The 16,883-nt window shown below is 42.7% G+C and overlaps 1 protein-coding gene and 1 long non-coding RNA gene across 6 annotated transcripts in view; one reads left to right on the forward strand and one right to left on the reverse strand.

Annotated features, from left to right (window-relative positions):
- Positions 1–2,771: 2,771 nt before the first annotated feature.
- Positions 2,772–15,921, forward strand: LOC126986640 (uncharacterized). 4 transcript variants are annotated; one of them, XR_007739849.1, is made up of 8 exons: positions 2,772–3,021; positions 5,454–5,698; positions 9,272–9,383; positions 12,145–12,302; positions 13,608–13,780; positions 14,557–14,784; positions 15,440–15,636; positions 15,831–15,919. It is a non-coding gene; the product is annotated as an uncharacterized LOC126986640 (long non-coding RNA). The 4 variants fall into 4 exon arrangements; XR_007739848.1 differs by having other exon boundaries at positions 2,775–3,021; positions 15,440–15,921; XR_007739850.1 differs by lacking the exons at positions 15,440–15,636; positions 15,831–15,919 and having other exon boundaries at positions 2,773–3,021; positions 13,586–13,780; positions 14,557–15,382.
- The window catches only part of LOC126986637 (uncharacterized), a 48,649-nt gene continuing 42,831 nt past the window's right edge, over positions 11,066–16,883 (reverse strand). For both annotated transcript variants that reach the window (XM_050842917.1, XM_050842918.1), the window contains exons 4-6: positions 14,546–14,765; positions 13,639–13,771; positions 11,066–13,233 (exon numbers count right to left, since the gene is read on the reverse strand). In XM_050842917.1, coding sequence (XP_050698874.1) covers positions 12,219–13,233; positions 13,639–13,771; positions 14,546–14,765 — 1,368 coding nt within the window. In that variant the 3' untranslated portion in view covers positions 11,066–12,218. The remainder of the gene's footprint in view (positions 13,234–13,638; positions 13,772–14,545; positions 14,766–16,883) is intronic.

Raw genomic sequence — 16,883 nt, forward strand, 5'->3', positions numbered from 1 at the left:
ACGCCTCGATAATACCACTTTTTATGCACTCTAGCCTATTTAAAAACGCTCCTTCACGCTAATTTTCAAAACCAAAAAACATTGGTGGGTGAAAGGAATTTTGGAAGGATTATTTACCATATCCAAGCCACCCTTGTATCACCCGTTTGATCCCTCTCCCTACTATAAAGGCGTTTCCCGTGGTGATCAGCAGCTTTAATTATTCTATTGGAGTTTATCTGATGCGAAATATATCCTTCATCAGCCATATTTTGAGGAGAAACAGTAGATAAAATACAAAATTGTAGAAAAGAACCATCAGGAAACACGTGAGTCAGGGGAAGCGTGTCCGGGTACGCCACGATCAATAACCCGCTACGGCCACCACCAGCATTTACGCACCTTCTCCTGTCACTAATTGCCTTCTTAACATCATCATTTTAACGTTTTTTGGTAAACTGGCTCTCTCAGAAGGAATGAACGGGGTATTGGATAACGTATACACCCGCCACGGCCTTTCAAGATATTTATATATATTAGCCATATTACTAAATTTGTACAGTTCTGATACGCCATCGCTCAAGCCATCGTTGGATATATGACAAGCAATACGTGGACTATAAATGATGATTCACTGGTTTGACGTACGTGGACAGCTTCAACGATATAAAAATAGACAAATAATTAAGAAAGTGGTATCATGGTGCTGTTTCCAAGCTCTCTCTCTCTCTCTATCTCTCTCTCAGGTGTACTCAACGTTGCCAGATTGTCGTACTCAGCCTCATATATTTGCCGATTTCCGACCCAAAAACTGTATCCTCCACCCCAATAACTGGCTTCATATATACTTATCGTTAAAATGGTTGATTATTGGTGCTTCTTGGTAATAGATATGGGTCCGAAACCGGTAAATACAGTGAGTACGATAATCTGGCAACGATGGGTACTGCATTTACGCATCAGTCCTCCGAGCAGTTTGAGATGGCTTGGATATATTCCTTAGGGGACATGTGGCGTGAAGGACATATTGGATGCATGCTTAGTGGGCCTTGGTGTGTCTGTATTAAGACGACACCCGACAGGAAATTACCTCCTGCCACACCTAAGGATGGAGGGCGGGGAGGGGGACCATGGAGGGGCCGCCTGCATGGGTTCACTCAACTGCACCGACGCCAAATTTTCTTGTTACTTCTTCCTACGCCTTAATTCTTTCCTCTCGAGCCCTTTCATCCCCGCTCTTTCTGCGCTTGCTGTTGTATTTCGGCGTTATGATGCTGGTGTGTTCTTGATTGAGTAGTTGTTAAGGCTTTTCGGGTCGTGTTTGTAGTCAATAACTCTCTTGATTTCCTCTCCCCTCCCTGCGCCCTCCTCGTCCACCTCTTCCTTTGCTTGCTGCCGCCTCAAAGTAGCCCGTCCTCTCCCCACTACTACTACTACTACTACTAGGCTACTAATACTGTTGCTGCTATTATGATGTATGTTGCTATTAGATTTATTAACACCTTTAGTAGTATACGTAGTAGTAATGGCAGTAATAGGAGGCCACAGTGATGGAGAGCGACATTAGGGTAGGTCGGGAGCTAGATGGTATAAGGTGTTATGTATAAATTTAGTGCTAAGTAGTAGTATAGATATGGTTGGATGCCACAGTCATTAGCGAACAGTTGGGGCTATAATGACCTCCAATATGTCGGAAAAAATAAACTTGGGTGGAGGTATCTTTTATATATGTAGTAGTAGTAGTAATAGTAGTAGAGGTGGTAGTTGTTGATGTTGACGTTTTGTCCTCTTCTTTAATTGTTGACCTTGCATTTACGTTTCATTTCCCTCCCTGACTCTCATCCATTACGGAGGCAAAATTATTGTCACCTCACATTCCCTCCTCCACACACACACACACACACACACACACATGGAGATGGACAGATTAAATGTCTTCATAGATCATTCAGTGTTTTTGTACTGATCACGAGAATTGGGAAATATTTCCTAATCCAATTTATCATTGATCCTTACATCACAATTATTATACTTATGATCATCTTTTTCGTCTCCATCAACACGGTATACGATATATATCATCTATTGACAGGAGGTAGCTACAGTTCTTAAATTACAATATCTCATTTAGCATTGATCGAATACATGCAGTTGACGCTCTTCCTGTTATGTGTACTGACAAACGTAATATATAGGTTATTAGGCTGATGAAAAGCAAACATGATTTTTTTCTTCTTGCAATATATGATAACAATAACAACTTCGGACAGGTAACGCCTAGCTGTTACGGTGGACCATGTGAGAGGAATTAAGAAAAGATCATAAGACGAGGAATGCGATAATAAGCATGGCAATGTCGGGTGATTGCTATATCAATACCCTGAACGACTCAAGGTCTTTGGAGCAACTTCTGCCACAGAGGCACCGCCCACCACCACCATCGGAGCTGCCACGCCCTCGGGCAAGGCTGTGCCTCGGGCCAGTGGCGTAGCTAGGGATCTGCAAATAAGGAGGAGAGGTGCATGCTATCTGTGGGGGAGGGGCAATGTCAATCTTTGTTTGAATAAATCATTGCGGTTTTATCTTATAATTTTATATGGGAGCTTCCACGAGGGACCCCGCCCTCCGTTTTAGCAGCACCGCTCCGGCCAAGTGAATCTGACTAAGGTCACTTAAAATTAAAGAATAATCGTGACTGGGAAATTTGGTTCGAATTCCTGTAACGAATGAATCACAAGACCATCCCTTTGGTGGGAGCATACTCTGGCGCGGTAACCTCACACGCACACACACACGCACGCAGCCACGCCCTGGATCGGCTGCTCCTGGGGCCACCTCATTTCAGAGGACAGACACTGAAAATGACTGGAGTGTTGCTGAAGTCCAAGCAAACTGTGCATCACGACACTACTCCTGTGGTGGGAGTACGAGGCCGTCACACACACGCATGCAACATTAGTTCCCACGCCCTGCGGCTTCTCCTCCGTGACCCCCTACGCGCGTGATCGATTGCCCTACACACCTGAGGAAACCCGGGGGCAGGTAAACTTGAATTTTCACCTGGTTTACACACCTGGAAGAACCACAAACACATACCACCAATAGATATGCCACAGGGGAACAAGCTGCCCAATAGCTACAAATGTAAGAGCCACCCGTGGGCAGGTAAACTTGAATTTTCTCTTGGTTTACTCACAGCGCTGTAAGGACCGCACCCGCTTAGCAACAACAGACATGCCACAGGGGAACAAGCTGCCCAATACAAATATGAGACCCTCGAACCAGATTGCAAAAAGCATTGTGACGAATAAACCCCGTATTTTTAAACGTATCGGCGCCTCAGTTCGCCTGTTTCAAAAGCCTCTCGTATAAGTTGCTGGGCTTTTCATGTTCTGTTTTCTGATCCCGGTTATAGTTTTACACGGCTTATGCATCTTGAACGGTAAAATCACTCATGAAAACCACGTTAATCTTCTCTGTGGCCTTGGGAAATAGTTGTAATGGAAGTCCTGTGTCCTCCCTGAAAGTCCTGTGTCCTGCCCCAAAAGTCCTGTGTCCTCCCCGAAAGTCCTGTGTCTTCCCCGAAAGTCCTGTGTCCTCCCTGAAAGTCCTGTGTCCTCCCTGTAAGTCCTGTGTCCTTCCCGGAAGTCCTGTGTCCTCCCTGTAAGTCATGTGTCCTCCCTGAAAGTCCTGTGTCCTCCCTGAAAGTCCTGTGTCCTCCCTGAAAGTCCTGTGTCCTCCCTGAAAGTCCTGTGTCCTCCCTGTGAGTTATGTGCCCTCCCTGAAAGTCCTGTGTCCTCCCTGAAAGTCCTGTGTCCTCCCTGAAAGTCCTGTGTCCTCCCTGAAAGTCCTGTGTCCTCCCTGAAAGTCCTGTGTCCTCCCTGAAAGTCCTGTCTCTCTGTAAGTCCTGTGTCCTCCCTGAAAGTCCTGTCTCTCTGTAAGTCCTGTGTCCTCCCTGAAAGTCCTGTCTCTGTAAGTCCTGTGTCCCCCCTGAAAGTCCTGTCTCTCTAAGTCCTCTTCCCCGAAAGTCCTGTGTCCTCCATGAAGGTCCTATGTCCTCCCCGAAAGTCATGTGTCCTCCCTGTAAGTCCTGTGTCCGCTCTGTAATTAAAAATATGGACCAGTAGGTTAAAAGTGTCATGTGCTCGTTGTCGCAAGAGGCGCATGCATACCTGATTTACTTATCTAACCATAAAGAAAATGTATGTAAATTGACATCGTTTAGAAGAATAATGATTATACCACACCTAATTCTAGTGTCAATTTAAACTCGTGCTGGGGTCATTGTGTTGTAGGCTATAGATCAAAAGTAAACTCATCATTATTATATTGTTATTGAAGTGGCTGTTGTTAATGCATAATACACGTAGTTAGACAATAAAAGCATAATAGTATTTAATGTATAGTTACTGTAGTAATAGCTGTGAAGAAATATTATTCGTATTATCAGATTGTCGGCCTTTCAGATGGATAAAGAACATTGTTGGACAAGATTGTAAAAGATAATACTAGGGGAGGGGGGGGGGGGGGATGTGTCAGCAAGCCAAGGACTGTGGTTAGCTGTTATCTGCTGATTAGCCCGCCGAATCGAGCACTTCTGCAAAACACCTGCTGACCCAACCTGCTTAGTGTGTGTGTGTGTGTGTGTACCTTTGGCATTCCTGACACAATACTGAAACATTTATTGCTTCTCATATACAACTACTATGATTTTCTTGGTGTTCGTACTCAGCTATTTTCTCAGCGATGTATATAATGTCCTTGGAGTAATAATTAAATACTCCTGACCTTTCTCGCCAGAATGAAACCATCGCTAAAAGTTTTGGATACACCCTTTCAATCGCTACTAAAATTTGAAACTTGCAAACCATGGTAGCGCTTCAGTGAGCCATGCAAAAAGCTCCTTGTGATGCAGCTTTGCCCGATGGTGTAATTATGTATTGATTGTCGAGGCATGAGTAAGCTACATAGGGATAGGATAGCGCAGTAACCCATATATGGAGGCCTGAACCACCTCCAAAACTCGCGTCTACCTCTCTCTTTAGCTACCACAAGTTAAAAAACAGGTTGTTATATATCTTTACCCTGAGAAAGCATATACCTCCCTCTCCTCCACTCCATGGAAAAGTATATATATAGGGACCATATATTCTTAAACCCAGCATACATATTTGACACGTCTGAAGGAGTTTTCCATTTTCAGGGGTTGTTATATATAATTAATGACCCTGGTGGTAGTTTAAACATTCTATGCTATGATTGTAAAAAAAACACATGAAAAACCGATTGATCTTTTTTTTTACATTGAAAATAGTTGATGTGACATGGAAGCACCACTGACTTATTAGAGAAAGTTCAGCAGGCTTTCCAATTGTTCCATTAAAGTGAAACCATCATACTTGTATCACCATTTTTTTTTTTTGTGTGTAATCTTTCTGTAGTCATGATAACGGCTTATGATACACTGATTGCAGGTAAGGGAGGGAGACAACAGCTGGTAAAGGAAACAGAAGTAAAAGACGGTGCAATCAACGTGTATGGGAGACAGTGAAGAAGAACTGAAGAAAAGGAATCTAAGATGAGATCACAAAGAAGAAGAAGAGGAAGAAAAAGAAGAAAGATGAGGTCCAGAAGCAAGCAACACAGAGGAAGAAGAAGGCTGAGTTTGTCGAGTGTCAGCAGAGGGCAGCAGGAGAGATAACCAAGACTTTACAGCGAAGTGAGTAACATTTTCTGTCTAGTTGCACACCTTTTTTGGGGGCTGCGTAGCTTTGTATGACCGTTAATAGTGTGAGCTGCCCCTGAGCACCGAGATGTTGGCGCCTGGTTTGATGGTGACCAGAGAACACCTATAACCTAACCTTTCGTCAGAGCCTGTCACGTCTTTGCTTTCTAAACTACCTTCCTACGGATTCTATTTCTCTCTCTGTACTTTTATCTCTAGTTCCCATCCCGGTCGTTCTGTCTGCTGTGGTAGAGGTAGACGATCACTGTTCTTCCCCTACCGTAAATCTATCAACAGTGGTGTCCCACAGGACTCTGCCTTATCTCCCACTTTGTTATTCATCAATGATCTTTCCACAACAAACTGTCCTATAAATGAACAAAGAAAGCCTTCACTGTGATATATAGAAAGTCTCATTTAGTAATCTTCCAGAAGATCTGTGAGTAAGGAAGAATATATAATTTTTCTGAGTCATGAAGTTTGGAAACTTTATGATTTTGCAAGATTAGGTTAAGTTTAGGGCATCTTCAAACACATAATGGGCGACAGCTTATGGCACAAATTAACAAAGAATGACCTCACTTAGTAAGGAAACAAATGTGATCTCTCTGAGTTAAGATGTAGCCTATTGTAACATTGTGATTTTGTTAGGTTAGGTTAAGTTTGGGGTATATTCATACACATGATAGCCAACATCTTATGGTACAAATCAACAAAGAATGACCTCACTTTGTTGTACAGAAAGTCTCATGAGTAAAGAAGCATATATGAATAATTATTTTCTAAGTCTAGACCTATAGTAATTGTTTGGGGTTTGTTAGGTTAGGTTAGGTTAAGATTAGGGTATCATCAAACACATGACAGGCAGCACCTTATGGTGTAAATCAACAAATAATGACCACACTTTGTTGTATAGAAAGTCTCATTAGTAAGGATGCATACCTATATGAATTTTGTGAGTCAAGAAATTTACAAACTGTTTGGGGTTTTGTTAGGTTAGGTTTGGTTAACTTTTGGGTATCTTCAAACACATTATAGCCAGCACCTTATGGTATAAATCAACAAAGACTGACCTCACTTTGTTGTTTAGAAAGTCTCATTAGTAAGGAAGCATATATGAATTTTCTGAGTCACTACCTATAGTAACTGTTTGGGGTTTTGCTAGGTTAAGTTAGGTTAAGTTTAGGGTGTCTTCAAACACATGATAACCAACACCTTGATGATATAAATCAACATAAAGTGACCTCGCTTTGTTGTATAGAAAGTCTCATTAGTAAGGAGACATATATTAATTTTCCGAGTCAAGCTGTTTGGGGTTTTGTTAGGATAGGTTAGGTTAATAGGGTATTTTCAAACACATGATAGCCATCATCATATGGAATGAATCAACAAAGGATGACCTCACTTTGTTGTATAGAAAGTCTCCTTAGTAAGCAAGCTTATATGAATTTTCTGAGTCAAGACCTTTAGTAACTGTTTTGGGTTTCATTATGTTAGATTAAGTTAAATTTAGGATATCTTCAAACACATTATAGCCAGCACCTTATGATATAAATCAACAAAGAATGACCTCATTTTGTTGTATAGAAAATCTCATTAAGTAAGGAAGCATATATGAACATTCTGAGTCAAGACCTATAGGTAGTACTATAAGATAACTTTGTTTTTTTGTTAGGTTAGGTTAGGTTAAGTTTAGGGTATCTTCAAACACATGATAGCTGATACCTTATAGAATAAATCAACAAAGAATGACCTCACTCTTTTGTATAGGAAGTCTCATTAGTGAGGAAGCATATATGAATTTTCTGAGGCAAGACTGAACAGGAATGTACCCAGAGCTGTAAAAGGGGGAGTGTTTTTTTTTAACTAAATGTGGACCTTTGTAGCCGCTTGAAGAGGAGTGAGTGGCTAGTAATTGAGCCAAATCAGCTGAGGGGTTCAGGGTCTTGAATGGAATAAGAATGACAATAAAAATCCTCAATATCCTGCATCTTTCATGTCAACGTGGGAGGAAGGCAGGGTTGTGTCCTTGCCCCATCACTCTTCAGCACTTGCATGGAGAGGGTTTTAAGCAGAGTTGTAGACCAGAGTCATGTGGAGGATCTTTTGGCAATACCATGGTTGCCAACCTAGTTTTTGCCAATGACACAGTACTCCTCGCTGAGCCACTGGAGGTTCTTGTGATGTCTCTCAAGGCACTGCACTTGGAGGTGAAGCCTTTGGGACTTCAGGTCTCCTGGGCCAAGACCAAGGCACAGGTCTTTGGAGGCTAGTCAGATGAAACAGTGCAGTCTGTTCATGTGTGTGGTGAGGACATTGAAATCTTGGAAATTTTCTCATACCTCGGTAGCTCAGTGCAGAACAATGGCAGATCTCATCAAGAAGTCTTACAATGGATTGGCTTGGTCCACAGTATTATGGACTCTGAATGTATATAGGGTGTCAGTATCTGTGTAGGACGACAAAGATTCAGATTCTCAAGTTGCTTGTCCTCCCTGTCTTACTTTATGGTGTTGAGACATGGATGCAAAGGGACTTGCAGAGGCAGATTGATGCCTTTGGTACCAGTGCCTATGCAGAATCATGGGACATTGCTTAAATGATTTTGTGTCAAATCAGCAATTACTCCAGGAGTTTGAATTGAGGCCTATTACCCGCACGGTCTTTGAACGGCAGTTCTGACAATATTGGCATGTGGCATTACCCAGAAACTGACCCTGCTTACTTGGAAGTTTTGTGAGAGATAGTCCCAAGTGCAGGAGGCTAAGAGATTCCTAACAAAGCTTGTAGTTTGAGCAAGTCAATGGATCCTGCCATGAGGTACTTAGGACAGGAAGGGGTCTGCATGGAGACTTGCTCAGAGATACCCCTTGGGTGAGGCAATGTGCCCTCCTTGGTGAATGACTGATAAGGGTAACTTCAGATGCATGACAGGACAACCAGTTATACATATCAATAGAAGACCTAAACTCATTCAAGAGGGGAGTAGCAAGACACCCCTCGTCTGGAATTGACCTTCTCTTTTGGCCACACAATACTGTCTTCCCTTACATGAACAGTGCTTTGTGAGCTTTTTTTTTTTACAGTAATGGTAGTGGCTCAAGGGTAAAAAAAGACTACGTAATGAGATAGTCTTTGTATTGAATAAAGCGTGTACCTTTTTTTTACATATTTGTACAGAATTTTTGTATAGGACTGGTGACTTGAGGGGTTGTGTTAAGGCTTCAGAGGAAGACTACTTTGCTAGCTAGAAAGTCATATCATTGGGAGCCTTGTGAATATATGAGTATATGACTTATAATGACTGTTTGGATTACAGATAGGCCATGTTAATGGTACTTAATACATGGCAGGTAGCACCAAAAGGTAACCTAATATTAAAAATACAGGGACAAAAAGATCTTTTGTTTTATTTAGTTTGGCAGCTGGAAGTTGTTAACAGCTAACCACTCCTGCAGGTTTTCTTGGGATAATGAACATTTGGATATAATGGGTGTTCTTCCCAGCTAGTTTGTTAAATAGAGGTCATACTGTACTATTGTGCCTAATACTTTCCATGTCTGGCAGGGACTCCTTTGCTGTGCCGAGTCTTCATGGCAATCCAACGTCTCCAGTTGTGGCTGTGCCTCTGTCGGGGCTGACGGTGTTTTCCTAAGCCCATGCACTTAACAGCAGCTTGGTTAGTACCACAATGCCTTGTTTTTTATCATTGTATGTATTTGTTATAGTACAGACTTAATAGCTCATCATTGGTTCAGTTGGCGTGCTGCCCCGCCTTCTTTCTGAAATCCCGGGTTCAATCCCTGACACTCGATGGTGTACATTTTAAGTTTTCAATGTGATCATCATCATCATCATGTCCCATCTGAGGCAAAGAAAATATATATGGGGTAGCAGTGTGGTCTATGATTGGGATGGCTGTGTTGGGAAGAGCCACTAGAGACCCCCACCATGATGATCACACAAAGGGATGAGTGATAGAAGAGACAGATACATGAGTTAACTAATAGAAGAGAAATAGTATCTGTGCATGTAGTGTGTTTGCCAGTTTGCACGCACCTTTCCAGTCAGTACTCACCCCAGAAAATGAGTTTGATAATGTCTCGATTCTGTCTTCTTTATATGAGGAGCAGCAGGTTGTGGGCATTTTTTTAGCTGTTTTGCCCTAGTCCATCTCCTGCAACTTTCCTTCCTGCATAGTTTTCTTATATACTGCATAAACATGTCTGAATGTCTTTAAACAATACATGGTAAAACCAGCTGCTTCTTGACTTTCTTTTATCAAGGCGATATAAAAGTGAGTAAGATCAGGCTTACAGTGATATGCAGCCCATGGGAATGTACTAACTTAGCAGCTGATGTTTCCTTATTGTGAATGCTGGCAGAGGGCACCGACATGCCATCAAACCAGCAGTCCTACTTCTGCAGGAAGGCACCTTGCAGTAACTGTAAATTGCCTTTTTGCAAGTGTTCTGACTGAAATAAATCGGCTACTCTTGCCTGACAGATTGTGTCATGGGTATTACTTACCAAAACTTATTCCAAATTTATTTTTGCCAAAAGTGAAGCTGACAGTAAAAAAATATTTACAGTAGTTAATACATTAGTATGGATCTTGCATCACTGAAAGCCTACTCACCCCTGTCAGCTTGATGGAAGGGTGGCAAGAAGCAACTGGAGTGGCCAGGCTTCCCTGCAGTGGCTTTCTTTTACAGGAAATTAAGCAAGGTTGGCAATGCTTTCTTCTCTGTTGTGTATTTTCATACCAAACTATTTGAATTATTTGAATGAAGTATTGTGTGTCTCACAGTCCTTTTAGAGAAGCAAGTGGGAGGCATTGTATTTCCGTCTCCCGTCACACAAAGGGACGGGATGGCTTGGTGCTGCTCCCTTCTTTCATGGAGTCTGGAAAGCACCCATTCACGAGCACCATTCTGAGTAGAACTTGCATCAGGAAAAAGGCTGCTCTGGGAAAGTCAGTCAAAAAGAATGAACTGTTGTCAAAGTAATGATATTTATCAGCCTTAAGTTCGACAGTATTCAATCTATACCACGGCTCAATTTTCCGAAGTGTATTTCCCCAACTGATAAGAATACTAATGGTAATGGTGTGTGGACTGTGGAACTTATTTCATGCAGTGTTTTCCCTTCTTTTGTTACGGTTATCTTCTTCCATGAGGAAGGATGGGAGTGTGAGGGGAGGACATTGTGCTGGGCATGGACTGGACATGTGGAGACTGCTGCAGCCAGACTTGTCAGGGATGTCCAGACACACCTAGGAAATAGGACAAGGACTAACATTCACAGTTTTTGTTGGTGGTTTACAAAAGAGGCAGTAACTGAGATAAGAAATTGCATGTCCAGTTTTTAAAGATTTATTGTTAAGGTCATCAGCTTTACAGTTATAGTAATGTATGGTTGCCTGTTACTAGGCACACCCATCACCTGCCTTGCTGATTGGAATTCATGAAACCATTCCTACAAACAAGAACCTCCAGTCTCATTGGAAGAGTGCACTGTTTGTTTCAAACACCAGCAAGTAATATAGGAGATTAGAATTCACAGTGTATGGAAACATCTATGACACAGTGTTAGTTTGTACATGATTTCATGGAGGGAAGGCTTGTACTGTGCCTGCTGGGTCAGCATCACCCTTGTAGTGCCACACAGCATGTGTCTTCACAGCATGTGTCTGGATTAGTCATCGTGGAATCAATGCTCTCGTGACTATTTACAAAGTATATGTAATTACTTTTAGCATTTGGCAAAAAGGAGTATGACTGTGATTCAGAATATGAAGAGATCTTTAAGAGTTTTCTGTTGACTACAACAGGTTGTCATTGCATTATTCTGAACATGACTAGCAAGTGTGATGCTCTGGTTGAGTCCATCACAGTTTCTGGACACAAATGGTGGAGGAACTAGAGATTTTTGCACCTTGTGAACACGTCCTTGGAAATGACAAAGTCAGGCATTGTTGGCTCACTGGGAGGGACAGGCACAGTGTCCTGCTGTTCAATGTCTCATCATGCAGGATACATTTCACTTGTTTGATACCATTTTCTTTAACTTTGATAGTATGCACATCTGCATACTTTGTTAAATGTAAAGATTTTGATTACTCTAGTCAGTCCCCTGAGGAACCTAATGTGTGTGAGCAATACTTTCACTTTCGTGCACCATCCACTCAGGAGTTACTGGTCAGATTTATTTTTATTCCTATGTATCACATGAACACACGTTTTACACTTGGCTGAAGAGCAAGAAACTCTGCATCGGATCCATGTCTGTAATACACTTCAGTGTGTGGTGTGACACAAACATGTATGGTACTTTTTCCATTTCTGTTTGACATATACAACTACTATAAATTTCCTATTGGTTACATTGTGTAAAATTCTTTGAGTCCACTTTGATTTAGGTCTCCCCGACCTTTTCAGGTTCACTACACAAGTCACTGCCGTACTTCTGGGAGGATAGTCCTGTCTGCAGCTCCACGTGTGCTGCGGGAGACTCAGGCTGGGTAGCTCTTGGGCCGCTGCGGCAGCTGGAGGAGGGGTGCTGTGGGGTACTGGTGGCGAGGGGCACCCACTGGAAGGTAAGTGAGGGGAGGGGGAGAGGGAGGAGGAGGATTATGCGATGCCCTTGGCTGGCTCTTGGTGTCCTCCTGTGTGGCTGGCAACACTAATGATGTGCTCACCACCGCAGGAGTTGGTCCATGTGCACCTCTTTCAGCTAGTCTAGAGATTGTGGAGGTGGTGATGGTGGTGGCAGAGGGCTGAAGAGACTCACTGTTTGGGAAGTATTTGTGTTGCACACTGTCACTGTCATGAGTGTCCTCTGCTGTGTGGTGAGAGGACTGTGTTCTGTTTTTAGCTTTTATTTCTGGATTTGTCTTGGTTGGGTTAATTTTGTCATCCTCTAGTTGAGTTATGGAGTCACTGTCCTTGGTGGGCTGGGGCAGCTCTGGCAGTCGCCGGTTAGTGTGAGCAATGCTTGGTGCTCCTGCCTGGCCTGGGCCACCATTGCCTGGCTCCTTGGACTCCCCTGGTTGGTCCCTGTCTTCTGGAAGCACATCAGGAGCTGGGACTGTACTATTTGTTGAAGAATCATCCTCAGAGGGCTCCTGGGGGATGTCAGTGAGTGTTCCTTGAAGGATACTCACTACATCAGTGCCTGGTGGGGTGTTTAGCCTGTCCCTGGGTGAGGTGTTCCCCACTGGGCTGAGGGGCACCACGTTGGGTACTGGAGGGTCAGACGGTAATATGAAGAGAGACTCCTCGTCCAGGTCTGGGGCATCTTCGTCTGGTTCGCTGTCCTCTGGCTGGAGAGGTTTGGGAAGTGTCCCGATAATTAGAATGGACTGTGGAGGGGGGAAGAAGGGGGCGGGTCCCACGGGGCGCATGGTGGGTGGTTTTGGGGGGTCCTCAGGAGGCTTGGGGGTAGAGGGAGGGCGCTTTGGCAGGGGGCCCACCACAAGAGGCTCAGGAGGTGCAAGGCTGACCTGGTGGTACACTTCTACACTGGCTCTGCAAGGAGTTATAATGCACTGTATTAGCAGGTCTAGGGATTTAGGTTTGGTGGTCATAATTCATAGTAATTTTTTGAGCTGATGGCTTCAATATGTCCTAAATAGGTACCTCTGGTAAAGGAAATTTTTAAAATAAATATTAAAAATATGAATAATTTTTTACGCATTAAGTTGGAAAGGATTAATTGCAAAACATAAGTTTTATTTTCGATGTTTACCTGAAGTAGATGTGAGAGCTGGCTCTTAAAATACTGTAAGAGTGTTTGATTGTCTGAAATGACAGCGTCATGGCACTGGAATCTCTCACTTTGCCCAAGATGTCATATGGACAACTCCTCTGCTCCCCACAGCTCATCTGGTGCAATTCTTTAGGTCACGAAGCAAGCAGCCCAGCATTACTAACCTGTAGCCGCCACTGTCTGCCTGGTACTCTGTGATGTGCAGGGCCCCGGCAGGATCCACATAGCCAAACCGCCCGGACACCTTTCCAGAGGCGTCCCTCATCTCGATACGGAAGCTCTGGTGCTTGCCACCCCCTGTGGATGGTAAGGTTCAGAAGTGTTGTTTATATCACATTCATGATGAAGAGAAAAGCAGGCCTATAGACCACTAAACCTTTGGTAAGTTCTCAAAATGTTGTTTTATCAAAATATCATCCTATTGTTTACACTTGCCGTGACTTGCCGCATAATGCAATGTAGAGCAGTGTCCCAAACTTTCCATCAGTGGCTCACTGTTGCAAGCCAAGGTCCTAAACAACTTTATCCCATTAGTTCAGTATTTATTTCAACAACTTTATTTGGGATCTATTTCTTGTTGAATTGATGGCCTATCGTACATGTTCCCAGTTATTCAGTTTGTGCCCCTAATGCTACTTCCAACAACTGACTGTTTATACAGGGCATGTTTGACCACTTGCACACATTTCAGTTAGTAGTACTTGTATTAGAAGAACACTATTCTGGAAAATAGTCGGTGGGGAGAAAGAGAGATTTAAAAAAGGGAGGGGATGTGTGAATCAGGTCTTTGCACTGAAAATATGGATAGGTAATTGAAAAGTGCTTAGAAAAGGTGTTTGCTGCTTTCATGGACTTGAAAAAAACCTATGACAAGGTTGATAGAGAGGATTTGTGGGATGTTCTGAGGATACATGGTGTGGGAGGGGCATTTTATTAATAGGATCAGATGTTTATACAAGGATGAGAATGGGTTGTGTAGGATATGCATTATTACAAATTCAGGTATAATGTAAACACTATATGTACCACGTCTTTCCGCCTTGCCATGCACTCACACACTGTCCCGCCCACCTGTGTCGTAGGAGAAGGTGTACGTTCCATCGGGGTTGAAGGAGTAAAAGTTTTCCTCGGCTGCAATAGGGAAGTCCTGCAGGATGGTCCCTCGCCCCACACTTGCACCTTGACCCACACTCAGGGCCACACCTGTCCAGGTCCACAGCCACAGCCACACCCACACCCACAGGCACACCCTCACCCGCACAGGACAGACCAACGGACATCTTGTGTCGTGCTGCAATGGGGAGAAATGTGTAAGTCAAGATGTTCAGCAGTGGGGAGAAATGCTTAAGTTAGGAATTTCAGAGTTATTGCTTTGAGACAGTTTGGGCATTCTTCTGTCTGCAAAAGTGAGAGTAATTGAAGAAATCATATCCAGAGTAGTTTTGGCAATCAGTGATGGGTTGCATACTAGCTACTGAGGGGTTTTACATGTATTGTGGTTCAGAATCCTTAGTCATCACGCCACCCTCCCATAATCATAAATGTAGAGTTGTAGAATGAGGTCTTCCCGTTTGGTACGAAGTTCTACAGTTCAGTTAAACTTTATTATCGAGACTGTTACATTGCATTAAGGCACAGCATCAACATCATCACCCGTAACTAGTTCACGGTAGGACAAGGGCCTTTCCCAGCATGTACAAACTCACTCACACACTGTCACACTCACACTCGCTCATACTCACACGCTCTAACACACACACTCAGTCATTGTCAAATAATGTTAATTTTTGTTCTTTCAAAACAAAATAAAAATAACTTATTTTCTTTGTACGGTGTTTATATATTGCTTGTAAATGAAGCGAGAGTTGTATTTTCATACTTTGGTTTTGGATTTGATAAAGAGAGCAACTGTTTTTTATTATTTCCCTAATAATGGGTTAAATTCACCCATTGCTTGCATTTAAGGGTTAGAGGCATCTCCAGCTACCGTGAGTGGAAGTGGGGTCGCCTTTCCTTCATGCCCAGTGTGGGGCCGGGGCGTCAGGTATAGTGCCAAATAAGTGGCCCCTGGTGGGGTGACCTTTCAGCTCATCAGTGGTTCAGATGGTTTGCTGCCCTGACTTCTACTCAGAAGGCCTGAGTCTGCTCCCCAGCACTTAGTGGTATTACATCACTGAACATTTTAAGTGTTTGTATATGTAAAAACATCCCTACAGGCAAAATGCATTAACTCCAGTACTTTCTTGTTCTTGTAATATTCAAAAGATTCCAAAAGCCATGGTCTTCTATGCACAGAATGATATAAATAAGGTCCAAACTTGCAAATAATATTTTTATAAGTGTTTTATACCTCCAGCCCCACAGTGGTGGCCAACACACCAGGAATCATCTTTTACTGGTCTGCCACAACTATGTGAAGGTGAAATGTGGGCCTTTTTTTTTTGTTCCTGTACTGAGAGCATGACTGACAACAACCAGTTTAGAAATGAATAGTCATTGGCATAACTGTTGGTGATTTTCTTTGACGACCGGCTATTCTTATGCACATTTGCACATCACTCCGACAAAGTTCCCTTCCCTCTCTGGTTTGGTCTAGCAACCACTGTCAGTATACCATGAATTTTTTTTCCATAATTCTACGAGGACCATCGGTAATCAGGGACACAGTAATGTGAATAATAAAAATGGACGATGGCAACTCCTTTCTACGGGAGACATTGGTAATGACTAATGAGGTGGCTATATGCATGGCAGTGATTATAGTCCATGACAGCACAGGGGAAGGGGAATGCCCTTATACATTTCATGAGGACAAAAACTATGCATTTGATTTTTTTGTATACTACCCTGTACAGTAGCTATGTTTAGATATGTTAGTAAGCCTTGACGAGTATGGAAAGACCAGTGGGATCAGATGGAATCCCAGATGAGCTTGTAAAACCCCTGGATAAAAAGGAATATAATTACTCTGGGATCTAATGAAAGATTTTTGAGTAAGAAATTAATACCAGATGAGTGGAGGGCGATTATAGTAATACCAATCCATGGAAACAAAGATGTCAAGGAGTGCAATAGTTATAGGGGCATGAAATTGATGACCAATGAAAATATTAGAAGCAATAGTAGATGGAAGACAGACTCTGGAAAGAACAGTTCAGATTTATAAAAGGAAGAGATGTATAATGGATGCAATATTCTGTGTATGTCAAATGATATTAAAGTATAGGTGAGGAACAGAGGCAGCAACAAACTGACCTCATTAACTTGGAAAGGGAAAATGACAAGAAAAGAAAATAGGAGAATGAAGAGAGAACAGGAGAATATGAGAGTAGAGAGAATAGGTGAGTAAAGAGAGAAGGAGAATAGAGATAATAGTAAAATAGAGAGAGAGAGAGAAATCGTCTTAATA

The sequence above is a fragment of the Eriocheir sinensis genome, chromosome 62, assembly GCF_024679095.1.
Source record: "Eriocheir sinensis breed Jianghai 21 chromosome 62, ASM2467909v1, whole genome shotgun sequence".
NCBI classification, from domain to species: Eukaryota; Metazoa; Arthropoda; class Malacostraca; order Decapoda; family Varunidae; genus Eriocheir; species Eriocheir sinensis.